The sequence below is a fragment of the Adiantum capillus-veneris genome, chromosome 26 (assembly GCF_014529385.1).
Source record: "Adiantum capillus-veneris isolate H3 chromosome 26, ASM1452938v2, whole genome shotgun sequence".
Taxonomy (NCBI): Eukaryota; Viridiplantae; Streptophyta; class Polypodiopsida; order Polypodiales; family Pteridaceae; genus Adiantum; species Adiantum capillus-veneris.
The window spans coordinates 120161951-120176376 of record NC_140956.1 but is presented as its reverse complement, the minus strand read 5'-3'; the positions used below and the strand labels follow the sequence as shown (position 1 = coordinate 120176376).

The 14426-nt window shown below is 43.4% G+C and overlaps 1 protein-coding gene across 1 annotated transcript in view; it reads right to left on the bottom strand.

The window, feature by feature from the left end:
* The window catches only part of LOC147424083 (uncharacterized), a 49442-nt gene extending 44417 nt beyond the window's left edge, over positions 1-5025 (bottom strand). Inside the window, exon 1 of the mRNA XM_086502050.1 lies at positions 3889-5025. Coding sequence (XP_086358176.1) covers positions 3889-5010 — 1122 coding nt within the window. The 5' untranslated portion in view covers positions 5011-5025. The remainder of the gene's footprint in view (positions 1-3888) is intronic.
* Between the last annotated feature and the right edge of the window lie 9401 nt (positions 5026-14426).

The window sequence follows — 14426 nt, the reverse complement described above, 5'->3', positions numbered from 1 at the left end:
TACCTCTCTCCATAAATACTCGGAATCGTCCTTCTCAAACTCTACTCTCAAGGCATCAGAAAGAAGGTTCCAACTTCCCTTTGCATCATCTTAAAGTCTATCTTCATACCATTCATGTGCTTCTTTTTCAAGTAGCAAACTCACAAGATGTACCTTGAATGCATCATCATCCTATTTCTCTTCAATGCAATCAACTCGATCCTTCGGATGACCTTGTCCACATCTTCTCCTTCCCCACCTTTGAAGACTTCATATCCATCTCCCACCATACGTCTTCAGTTGATCTTCAAATGGACGCCAATCTGAAGATCAAAACCCTGCTAGAAGGATTCTCTTCTCCTCAATGAGGGTACCAATATATGTGAAAGATTGGGGGGATGGCCTCTACAATACCTCAAACCAAGACAAAGAAAAGAGGATGAAGAGAATATCTCTCTCAAGATATTATGGGATGATCCTCGCTCACAAATTTTGACAGCCTCACTCACACTCAACTTCGACTAGCCCCAATTAGCCTTCCCTCTACACCACTACAACTCCCACTATATTTATATGCACTAAAGAAAGCAAAGAGAATAGAAAAACCAAAGAAAAAAAGTAAGGAAAAACAATGGAAATCTCTGCACTTTTTCTTATAAAATCAAGGGCTTCACTTCTTTTCAAACGCCCTTCCATGTGGTAATAGAAACTCACACATAGCTTGACCAAAACCCATCCAAATCACAAATTTTAGCAAAAAAATTCAAAAAAAGTGATAAAAACTGGGGAAAACCTTGTTCTTTCATATATGTACGTGCAAGGAATTGCAGTGCATAGTCTACCCTCGAGTAGCTGCACCACAAGGAGCTGCATACAACGTAGCTGCCATACCTCAAACCAAGATGAAGAGAGGTCAATATGCAGACCTACGCATCCACTTTCATCAACCCATTGAGGAGAAACACACTCTCAACTGACCGTGCCAAGCTCTCGCAAAGCAAGATAGGGCACCCCTACATCAAAACCCCCAACCTGCACTATAGGTTGTAGCAACATAAGCTTTCTTTTTTACAGCTGAAAACACCTCTTCGCTCACGACCCCAAGCTCATAAAAGTTCAGTTCTTCGTCATATTTTTAATGCACTTACTCACTATTTGAAGTCTTGACAATTTTATGTACAACAACAACAAAACTACACACCTAGCACAACTAGCATACATGCATAGAGAGAGCAGGCACACACCACCTTTGTACACTTTGTACAAGCATGCGTAACTTACATCCAGAGATCCCAAATGCATAAAAGCACACTTCTTAAATTATTTGGGACAAATCACATCATTCCTAAAAAACAAGTCACAACGTACATGTAGTTCTAGGTTAGAGAAATCCAATGAGCCATTCAACCCTGTGTCGATCGGATTCCCAGATGGACACATGCGACACTGTCACCCAGAAACTGAACCCCCAACCAGACTTATTAATAAATTATTTTTATGATTTATTTTGTTGGGTCTGATGGGCAGTTTGCCCCACCTAAGCCTTAGTAAATTTATGAGATAAATTCCTAGCTAGCCTATAAAGGGAACCATTCAGCTAGCATTTCATCATATTACAGCTATTGCCCAAATCAGCCCTAGCGTTTTCTAGAGGAGCAATTAGCATTTGCATTAGGCTTAGCATTTTTGCTCCACAACTATGAATCAGCCTAGCTATCACAATTTGCAGTAGATCAACCTCAACTTTTTCAAATTTCAGGCCTTTCCATCCTCAAAACGCGGCTCTAATCTGCCCTCACGAGCACTCTCACATGGGGGGCTGATCTCTCGACGGTTCGTGCCACTCCAGACTGCTGCTTCACTCATGGAGTATTGTCCTTCAGTGGACATCACAACAGACATCTTCATCATTTGCCTCACATCTTCGGCTTCACCCGGTTTGTTCAACATCCGATACTGAGAGGGGGTGTTAGATTTACACCGCTCTTCTGCTTCACTCAGGTCTAGGGCATATATGTACAACTAGTGTGCCTTCGGGTTGGCCACCCTTTGCATATGCATACACACTGCATTGTCTGGCCGCCCATCTCGGCCGGCTGTCCACCTTGTCCGGGCACCCTCATATTTCATTTATTCCTTGCTGGGTCATGGGGGCTTTTTTCTGGCATTGCCTTACCTCTTCTTGGGCACCTATATATGGGGCCAAGGGGGGCACCCACAGTCAGTAATCTAATATGTTGTATTATAGGTCTTGTGGTTGATGGTGGTCATGGGTGCCTGATTAGCCCCCTCCTCTCACATCTAGCGTTTTGTTTCTGTTTGTCTCTCCCTCTCCTCTCCTCTCTCACGCTCACGCTTCCGCACATGTGCACTCTCACAGTTTTCTCAAATTGCATCTATCGCCCAGATCAACCCTAGTGTTTTTCATAGGAACAACCAGCGTTTGCATAAACCTTAGCGTTTTTGCTTAACAACGGTGTATCATAGTAGTGACCTAGATTAATCTCAAATTTTTCAGATTTCAGTCCTTCCTATCGTCAGAATGCGGCTCGGATCTACCCTCGCAAGCTTCTTGTTGTGATCATGTACTTCGATAGCCTATCCAGTCTCCCCTTGACCATTCCCTCGCCAGCATCGAGTGCTCCATTACCGTCCATCATCGCCGACATCAAGATTTACGTTTTCAGTCCTTCAATCCTCTCACATTGAGAGAGCAATTCAACCCCAGATCATCCCCTTGAGTGGCCATCTGCAGTCCCACATCAAGAAGGATCCAAAGGTGCATCAAATCAGCCCCGCAGGTGCCTCATCTTGAGGAGTTACAGTGGCGACGTTGTCGTTCAAGTCAATAGAGTCTGCATTTGAGGTATTGCATGTGTGTACATTCCATTTACGCAATCTAAAGCAAATACCATATTGTACATTAATAGAGTACATTCAACCCCAGATCATCCCCTTGAGTGGCCATCTGCAATCCCACATCAAGAAGGATCCAAAGGTGCATCAAATCAGCCCCGTAGGTGCCTCATCTTGAGGAGTTACAGTGGTGACATTGTCGTTCAAGTCAATAGAGTCTGCATTGAGGTATTCCATGTGTGTACATTCCATTTACGCAATCTAAAGCAAATACCATATTGTCAACGGTGTAGGGGGGCCTTGAGAGGGTTGATTGTTGGGACCGCATCGGGTCTCTCTCTCTCTCTCTCTCTCTCTCTCTCTCTCTCTCTCTCTCTCTCTCTCTCTCAAGAAAAGTAAAAGGAATCATCATTCAAGCTAAAAGGATTCACTAATGCAAGGAAAGAAAGAAAAGGATTTGTGAAAGTGTAGAACTACATAATGACCCTTTCAATTCGGTTGCACCCAACTGTTCAATTTGTTTCACTTCCTATTTGTGTGTTTTTATTGTTCTGTCACAGTCAAAGTACTACATTGCTCCCATAAATGCATGGTAGAAAACTTGAGTGCATCTCCGTACCCTGTGAAAACATGCTCAATGCATGTGCTGTTATTTGTGCATTTTGTTCTCATGGAAAGAGGGACTTCAGAATCAGGTAAATTTTCATGATGATATTTTCTCGGTTAAAGAAAATTATGTACTTCCTAGTACATGTGTGCACGGGCATGTGCAAGATCAAGTGTACCCACTTTCAGAATCATGCAAATCCTTCATGATATTTTCTTGGTTATCTGCTTCCTGCTTGTCAGCTCCATGCAAGCAAACCCTCTAGGTCACAGAGACCTTCCATTTTGAGCTCATACTTGAAGAGCATCTTCACAATCTCTTAATCGTTCTCAATTCTAATAAGCTGACTTCATTTGCTTAATGCAACGCAAATGTACTTGCATTTGTGTTTATTGCCATCGAGTTAGGTGTACTCTAATTAAGCAAATGAGAATTGTACCCCTAACCTGATCTTTGTCGTCGAGATAGGCAGCTTGTTTTAAGAGCTCCTCAACCTTGTGGAAGATGAAGTGGTCGACAGGGAGGCCCTCAGTGGTCTCATTGAAGGGAGACACCGCCAGTGCAAGGCGAGGCCAAACTCGCTCTGCAAAGTTGTGCATGGTGTTGCGTCTGTAGTAGGCTATGAGGTGCATAGTGTTGCCAGGGACATATCTTGCAAAGGTAGGTATCTCGGACACATATCGCACGCCCACACATTCATCTTCTGTCACGTTGCCGCAGTTGGCATACTTGATGTACCAATGGTAGGGGCGTCTTCGACCGCCGCCACGCATTGGCTCACCAAGGTCATCAGGGGTGACATTGACAAGCAGGAGACGGCCACCGGGTTCAATGCAAGCATTGCGAATGGCATGTTGTTTGTGTTGTGACGGGAAGGGGAGGAAGTAGGAGGTGAAGTTAGGATGGTCGGAGGCGGAGAGGTAGGCGAACTGGCGAGGGAAGGCAGTGGGAGTGCGCCGAGTGGAGAAGAGTTCTTGCAACGGGATGTGAGGAGGGGGGAGAAGGCCCTCTAACGAGGATATATTGTTGTTATGGCGACCTGTGGAGGAGGATGGGCCCTTTCGATTGCTAGTCGTGTAGGTGCTTAGCATCTGGGATAATGGGTCGCTTGTGCAAGAAGATGAGATGAAGGGAAAGGGGGAGAGCACGAGCTGATGGGCGTTGGGGGAGAGGAGCAGTACCAGAACGGCTGCAGGGAGCGCTAGAGCAAGGAGGAGGAGCAGGGTGAGCTGGGTGCGGTAGTAAAGAGGTTGCTGTAGTAGCTTGCCCATCTTCAAGATCTGCAGAGAACTGCATTGGAGAAGGAGCTCTCTAGGAGTCTCTCTGTCTGTCTCTCTATCTCTCTCTCGCGTCGAGTCGCGACACATACGCTCGCAGAGCAAGTCTGCATCAAATTTCATTGAGCCATGTTGGCATTTTCCCAGAGAAAGAGAGCACCTAATGCCGTGGCCTGTATGAATGGCCGTGGCCCGTAAATTAACGCCGTAATTCAAACATAAAGAGAGAGAAAAGGAACTAAGGACAGCCAAAAGACTCCACAATAAGGGAATTATCACTTGGAGAGACATATGGAACACAACAGAGCAGAGGTGGAAGAATGAGACAGAGCTTTTCGGAATGTACCAACTGCAACCATGGGAGCTAATCCTTGTCCATGTTATGGAATTGATATTTATCCATTTACTGTAGTGCTGACAGGTGGCAAAAGCATCAGCATATAATAAATTATGTAGAAGGATGTTACATTTTATGTATATTTGATTGTTCAAGTGCTCTTTATGAGCTTTGGCCATTTATGGCTGGTCGGCCAGTTTGTACTCATTTTTGGGCATTCAAGAAATCTATAAATAAATGCGAGCAAGAAGAAAATGCTCACTCTTGCACAAGGGGAGATTGCACCCAGTGTCTGTGTATTCTTCTCTCCTCTCTTCTCTCTCGTCGTGCTGGCGTAGCACTCCACTTTAGGAGGTGCATCTACACGTGCTCTTTTGCTCTTTTTCGCTCTCAGTCTCTCTTTGTTCACATACGTCGTGGTTCATGTGCTATGGGAATCGCGAGGTATGCAAATTTGTCAGTTTATGCTAGATATTGTGTTATGTTGGGTATTTTGCAGGGCAACCACGTATTCCGACTGTAGCAGTGGTATCAGAGCACTGGAAACTATCTTGGAATTGCAACTATTGCTAACAAGCATGGATATTAAGAGGAGAAGAGCTCGGATGAATAAAGCTAAGTTATTTTGATTCTTTGTTTCATGATATAGGAATGCACGCATGCGTATTTTGTGTGAAAAATAAAATAAAATAAAATAATGATGCTTGAAATGGAAACCGGCCTAAATTACAAGTTGAATGAATATATAAAGATGAAACTTTTTGATTAGCAAGCAAGGCAGGGCGATTATCTCAAGATCCTTGATCTTGCATCATGCGTATATTGAGGGAGTGTGTAATATACGACGTAATTGCATAATTGGATTCTTGCATAATATGCACAGTGATAGAGTACATAACATAAGAGATATTAAGAAAAAAAAGGATTGTATTTTCAATTTATTTCTTTTTGACACGTTGGGATGAGGTTCATCTCTGACAAATAGGCGTTAATTAGTTTGAAAAACAACCCACTCACAATATATATATATATAAAAACATGGTGATCCTTGAACGATGGTTATCCCCGCGGTTGACGATTTCTCAATAGCACCTGCATGCTATATAGTCGAATACCACCAATTTGGAGCATCATATTTTGATGGCAAACATTGTCTAAGCCGGCTCGGTGATTTCGTGGTGGCGGAGGCAACCAGTAGTAGGCCACATCCACACGCAGGGAATCCTAATCGATTCGCTTGTTTCCCCATCTGCAGGTTGCATAATGATGGACTCAAAGTGCCAACCAGTTCTCTCTCTCTCGACTCTAGCTTTAGCTGCCACAATGTTCTCTCTCTCTCTCTCTCTCTCTCTCTCTCTCTCTCTCTCTCTCTCTCTCTCTCTCTCTTTGTAAACTGGCAACTGTATACACTCAGCTCGCTCTCATCCCCACAGGTCACCAACCGCCATGCTGTTGGAATTAGGGTTGCAGACAAACGCACACAGCTTGGAGAAGACGAAGGAAGCTCAAGGCACACAATAGAGAGTATGTTACTTAGTATGCAATGAAAAGATAGATAGCCCTAGAGTGATGGTCGTATATACAATGCTCGGGGGGAAAAACCTCCTAAAGAGGGAAAAAATACCCCGATGGTCCTAGTGTGTTCACACACATCACTACCATATGTATATGGTAACAAATCCCCCCTGGAGTGATGCGGTGAATGAGAGCTGGCACATGAGTAAAGGGAAGTGCAATGCCCTGAGGACATAATCAACCCACAAAGGGGAGGAAGCCCAAAGCTTTGCGGAAAGCTTCAAGCTTCTCACGAGACAATGCCTTTGTGAAAAGATCTGCAAGGTTGTCTTGTGTTGGCACATAAGCCAAGCCGATCTCTCCTTCTGAGAGCCTCTCCCTGACAAAGTGGTAATGTACCTCAATGTGCTTTGTGCGAGCATGAAAAACTGGGTTCCTCACAACTGCCAATGCGCTCTGACTGTCAGTGTAGATATTGTTGGCAGTGTCTTGTCCAACACTCAAATCAGCCATAAGGCGTCTGAGCCATACACACTCAACCGTAGCTGTGAAGACTTCCCTGTACTCAGCCTCACAATTGGAAGTGGCCACAGTATGTTGCTTCTTGCTCAACCATGATATACATGAACTGCCAAGCATGAAACAAAAACCACTTGTGGACACTCGAGTGTTAAAACAACCAGCCCAATCTGAGTCCGAAAAAGCATGTAAATCTGCGGCAATGATCCCCCCTTGGGATAAAGCAAGCCAAGATGTGAAGTGCCACTAAGGTAGTGAAAAATCCTCTTGACACCCTATCAATGCTTAGACCTTGGTCTATGCATAAATCTGCTAACCTGTGAGACTGCAAACTGAATATCCGGCCTTGTGTTGCATACATAAATGAGGCAGCGAACATCAGTTTGATAAAGAGTGACATCAGTAGGATCGCGAGCATCATGTAGACTCAACTTCAAACCTGTTTCCATGGGAGTGGCAATAGGTTTGCAATCCTCAAGTCCAAACTTACATAGTAATGTCTCTATGTAACTTTTCTGTAGGCAATACCACCATCACACTGCTTAAACTGTATACCCAAGTAATGATGCAACAGTCCCAAATCTTTCATCTTGAAAGTAGCATTCAAATCAGCCTTAAATTCATAAATAGGTCTCTCATTTGGTCCAGTGATCACCAAATCATCGACATAAAGAACCACAATGAGAAGTACATCACCCTCATGCTTTACATACAATGTGCTTTTTGTTGGACTGTTACGAAAGCCTCATTTGACCAGATGAGTGTCATCTTCCTCATACCAAGCACGAGGAGATTGCTTCAACCCATACAAAGCCTTTTTACATCTGCACACTTTGTCCTCTTGTCCTTTTATGACAAAACTGCGAGGCTGCGTTACATAAACTTCCTCAAATATGTCACCATTCAAGAAAGCAGTAACAATGTCTGATTGATATACATCCCAACCAAAATGAGCTGCCAATGCACATAGAAAACGCACATTAGTCATACGACAAGTGGGAGCAAAAGTCTCTTCATAATCTATGACTTTTTGCTGCGCATAACCCTTTGCAACAAGTTGAGCCTTATGGCGATCGATCTCACCATCCGGCTTGTGTTTCAACTTGTAAACCCACTTTTTACCAGGAGGCAAATCACATAAAGTCATGTGTCATTTTCTAAAAGTGCATCATATTCTGATTGCATGGCAGCCATCCAATATTTGAATTCTGTGCTTCATCAAAAGACAGAGGCTCCTCAACATCATGTAAGCTAGACATAGCCAAAGCATAACAATCTGATGCATAAGATGCATGGCGAGAGCCTGAACGATTTCGACTAGACAAAGATGCATCCAATTACTGTCACGCAAAGTGTGCACTAGCCATTTTGGCATACCTCTAGCCTGCTCATTTTCATCCCTTTCCTCATCAAGTACATCATGTACATCTGCATGAGTAATAGGCTGATCTGTAACATTTTTAGAAACCCCCATAGGCTGTACATTTGCCTCATTGGAACTTACATTCATATTTCCACCACTGAAAAGAGGCAACAAAGTGTCATAAATGTCATGTGAGCTTACATTACTATCTCTAGTACATGACAGCAAGGGCTGAACAGAATCTTCCACAAACACTATATCCCGTGAAACCAGAATACGTTTTGTTTGCGGATGATAAAACCTGTAACCTTTGCCTTCAGCACTATAACCAACAAAATACATTTGACAGCCTTATCATCTAATTTTTTGCGCTGTGTTTGTGGCACCAAATCATATACCAAACAACCAAAAACACCCATGTTCTCAATAGAAGGCTTTCTATCATGCCATGCTTCATATCGAGTAATAGACTGCAAAGCTTTCGTAGGACACTTGTTTAGTACATAAGTGGCACACATGATGGCCTCAAGCCAAAAAGAATGCGGCAAAGCTTGACTTTTGACCATACATCGTGCCATTTTCGTACGTGACTTGTTTTTCCTCTCAGCAACACCATTTTGTTGATGTGTATAAGGCACTGTACATTGGTGTTTTATCCAACGACTAGCCAGAAATGCATTGAATTCATGAGACATATACTCCCCCCTCAATCGGAACGGAGGGTGCCCATGGTACATTGCGAGACATTTTCAACCATAGCAAGAAATTGTTTGAAGCACATAAAAACTTCGGACTTCGCTTTAAGCGGAAATACCCATGCATGCCTGGAGTAATCATCAATGAAAGTCACAAAATAAAGGTAATTTCCCAAGGACGGAGTTTGCATGGGCCCACAAACATCACTATGCACAAGTTGCAACCTGCATGTGGCTCGAACTCAACCATCCTTTGGAAACTTAGAATACTGCATCTTACCCAAAATACAGCCTTCATAAACATGTATGATAGGTGCTTCAAGAGGCGGCAAAGAAGCAACCATATTAGATTTCTGCAAACGCAGCAAACTGGCAAAATTCAAATGACCAAAACGTGCATGCCAAAGTTTTGCATTTGAAATAGCCCTTGATTCTGCAACAACATTTGCAAAACTTTGTCCACACTTGTCATACAAAGTGAGCTTATATAGCTCACGACACAAAAGGCCAGATGCAACAATTTCATCACCAAAACTGAGATCATGAACTGTACATTTGTCATCCACAAATTTGACTACAAGTCCAAGTCTAGTAAGTGCGGATACAGACAAGAGATTCTTCTTGATCCAAGGTACATAAAGTGCATCAACAAGTGTGAAAGAACTGCCATTAGCAGTAGTAAGCACAATCTTTCCAACACCTAAACTGGATAAGAGGCATTGTTGGCACAAGTGACTGAATTCCCATGAAGGATAGACTCGAGAGAGGTAAACAATTCACGATGTGAGGTAATGTGCTTTGTAGCACCACTGTCAAAATACCACACATGTGAATCTACAGCAACTGACAAGCATGCATCATGGACGGCAGCCTCAGGCAGGATTGTAAGTGCACTCTACGCTAAAAGCCCATTCTGCATCAACATCAGCATTACAGTCTCCTTTCACAGAAGACTCAACAATGGCTGCATTTGTAGTGGAACCAGCATTTGAAGTGGAACCACCCTCTTTCTTCTTAGCCTCTTTGGCCTTCAACTTAGGACACGACTTGATCAAGTGATCATTAGCTTTACAATGATGGCAACGCATCTTCTTTTTGCCCTTATCACCAGAATTACCAGACGAAGTGCTGCCAGCAAAAGCATTAGGAACAGAATTTTTTCCACTCACAGCAGAACCATAAGAGGTGGCTGCATTTCTATTACCACCCTTTTTTTGAGAAGCAATAAAAGCATGTTCAACTGCACGCTGTCTGGTCCTGTTTTTGCTGGAAAGTTACTCTTGCAATAGCAATGTGCATAATGCATCAAACTTGAGAACTTGTGGATTTTCTTGGGTCATAAGTCTCCAAGTACTAGCAAAAGTCTGGTAAGAATCTGGTAAGGCATCAAGAACAGTCTGCACAAAGGAACTGTCTGAAATGACTTCACCTACAGAAATAAGTTGCTCATTGATATCCTTGACACTAGCAAGGAAAGTGTCCACATCATCTTCCTCATGCATAATCTTCGACTCCAACTCTTTACGCAGCAAAGCAATTTTAGCCTCATTGCGACTTGCATAAAGACCAGCCAAAATATCACAAGCCTGTTTTGCAGATTTTGCTGAACGGATGTGAGGAACAATTGTGCACTTCACATACAATGAAATCAATGCATGAGCATGTGCATCCTTTACATCCCAAGGAGATTGTTCTACCGTAGGCAAAATAACTCTAATAGCAGCAAGACCTGTAACATCCTCAACATTGCCTGCATCCTCAAAACCAGAAGGTACACAAGAATGTGTTGCATCATATAAGCCCACATAGGGTAATTGCCCCCATCCAACCTTCGTCAGCAGTAAACATCTTGAACACATCTCTGTTGTTGTCGGCCATGGTAAATGCTGCACTTGATGTGAAAACTGCCCGAAAAGAGCAGAAATGAAGGGGGAATAACACGTGATATATAGCACAAACCGTAGAAGATTGTAAGATACCTGTTATGCAGAAAATAACATTGACAAAAATTCTGTACAAAATGACGAAATAGCATATGCAGTACTGTCCATACTGGAAACGGAGGCCGAAATGAACCCGAATCAAAAATCTGAGGATACTAAGCTCTACGAGCGCTCCTGAAATATTTGTCGACCTGCGAACGCTCGCCTAACCTCACTGTAATCGGAGAAAGTGAGCAGGCGTGTGCTGGAGCAGTTGGTGACTAAGCCCGAAAAGACGTAACCTGCTCTGATACCACTCGTTGGAATTAGGCTTGCAGAGAAACGCACACAGCTTGGAGAAGACGAAGGAAGCTCAAGGCACACAATAGAGAGTATGTTACTTAGTGTGCAATGGAAAGATAGATAGCCCTAGAGTGATGGGCGTATTTACAATGCTCGGGGGAAAAAACCTCCTAAAGAGAGAAAAAATGCCTCGGCGATCCTAGTGTGTTCACACACATCACTACCACATGTATATGGTAACACATGCGAATTAATTTGTAACCAGACACCTGCGCCGGTTTTCCTCTCTCTAGTCAAGTGGTTGCGCCACACATAGTCCTCAGTCAACTGCCTCTCGCATGCATTTGCTACCTACCACCTTCTCAACTACCAGGGTTCATTCTCCTCTCTCCCCTTGGTCTCTCTCGGTGCCGCCTCTTCGGCCGCCCCTGTAGCCCTCACCAACCTTGCGGCTCTCTCTCTCTCTCTCTCTCTCTCTCTCTCTCTCTCAGCCAATCACAGACTGCGCATGCAATACATCGCTTTCTCTTTTTAGGTACACACACAGACACACGCCCCTACAACATGCAAACCATATGCCGAGGTTGCTCAACGTGTGGCTCTTGCTGTCAAAATCTCCCCACCATACACACACAATTCTACTTGAAGGCTGTGACGTGCAACTGCTGCATGTGTAACCTCCTATGCTCAACGAGAGCTTTTCTTCATTAGTGCATGGCAGCCCGTAGCCCGTAGATTCCGATAACTCTCTCTCTCTCTTTAGGATCACAACCATCCCGTAGCCCTGTATCTGGCCATGCAACCCCCCAGCCTCCCTCACGCTCTGTAACTACCACCAACCAACCCTCTCTCTCTCTCTCTCTCTCTCTCTCTCTCTCTCTCATGCCGCCATGCAGACTCTCTCTCAGCCACCATGCAATGTTTGTTCCGAAGGGCGAAAGCAGGAAACGTTGACAGTGCGCCACCTGTAGAGCATGTGTATTATGAGCTACTAGAAGAAAAGGAGGAGGATGCTACTGAGTCTTATCGGCTGTTGATTAACGTCGATGTGTCCATTTCTCTACCTTCACTAGGTTCACCTATTGAAATGGAGGAGCCGACTGATAGGTACTGGCTTCGCCTGCCTCCAACACAACAAGCTATCATGAAGAATCTTCTATTCTCATCAACCCTTTTGCCCACCTCCCAGCTGCCCACGAACCCTCTTCATTGACCACATGCAGCTTCGTCACCCTCCAATACAGTGCCCACCCCCGGTTCCCTCCTACCCTTTGGATGCTGGCTTCATTTGGATGCTGCGATTTCCAGCTGCAATGGATGCAATATCATGGGTGCCATGTCCATCACCGTCCAATGGAGCAGTAGAGTCCACACTTGCATTGAAAGAACCGCCTACCTTACTTGGGGAGCTTCAAGTTTGGCCGGACACTGAAGGTCCTTCAACTACCCTCAACACAGGCTGTTTTGGAGATTGCAAAAAAACAAGAGAGGGAGCGTCCACAGTTAGTGTCGACTCAGCATATCACCGTCATAGTGTACTCAACTCCTACATAAGCATCTTTATGTTGGGCCAATCACGTCGGATTGTGGATATACTGAACAACCAATACTTGGATAGCAAGCAATGAAGCAGTCGATGACACACACATGCATGATGTGGAGCTTGGAAAGCCCCACCACTGCTGCCACCTCAGCTTACCGACCTTTTGCAAATCTACAACGTACAGAGTCATAACAAACATGACTTGCGAATCATTACCTATCCCACAGTAGAAGCCAGGCGTAGATGCAACATCATGACAGGCAAAGATTCTTAAGATGCCACATTACTAGGAGGCATACATGGACGACGCTTTGAAGCGACCTCTACAATATCTTCTCAAACGACGCCTCGACGATGAGGATGGTGATTAACTTTTACCTCATTTTAGATTGTATCATTTTGATCTCATTGGCTTTTGAAGACTGTTACTATAACATTTCATTTCACTCTCTCTCTCTTTTTTCCCCCTTCACCAAACTGCGGGTCCTAGCTTTGTATTCACTTGTCCACAACTTCGCACATCGATGATTTTTTGGCACCGACGCACACATCACTCGTCAATTCCGATGTTATACGCATACACATTCACACAAACACACACATACTGTAAGTGTTCTATATGGTCTCTCATAGCTTAGAGTTAGTGTTCGTGGTTACGTGGTGTGAGATTTGTGTATCTATATTTAAGGTGGAGATAAGCGTTGCTATGTCTCTTGGTATTTCAGTGTTTGCTGTATCCATTCAACGATACCATCGAAAGTAGTTCCTACGAAATTTTTCATGCAAAATTTTTCTTAAGAGAACAATGGTGGAAATCAAACTTTGGATCCGAGTAAGCATAGCAATGTTTGTTGATTAAGTTAGGGCTTACAAAAAACAATTTCCCTAACCGAAGAAAATAAGGGCACACCTAAAGCTCTTTTGGAAGATTTTCAGGTATTCACACTAAAACTTGTAAAACTTGCCAATTTACTTGAAGGAAAGCATGGAATCTAGCCGATGTTTTGTTACTTTAGCTAGTTTCAATAACACTGGTGAAATTTTACTAGCTTCTAATTTTCTTGCGACAACGATCAATGGTTTAAAAAACTTACTCACATATACAACCCACCTTACCGATATATGACACCCATTTGTACGACTTGAACTTTACGGCATCTGTACTTTGGTTTGTTCTATCTTGCATGACATTACTCAAATGATGAAGTTTGTTGTTGCCCTTTATTTTAGCATTTGACGATTGGATACTAGTCACTTCTTTAAACCGCCTCCAAGTACATAATTTTGTGTTGTTATGAAGCTCACTAATCACACTATAATCACCTCTTCTTTTATTTTTTTACAATATTACTTATCACATTCAGGTCATATTCCACTAACACTATTCTAAAAGATTCTCAACTAGCATTCTTTGTGTACCAATTAAATGTCTAACCTAACCTCTTACTCAGTATTTCATTTGTTAAGTATGCTAACTCTCTTGTCTACAACTCTGGATGTGTCTACTACT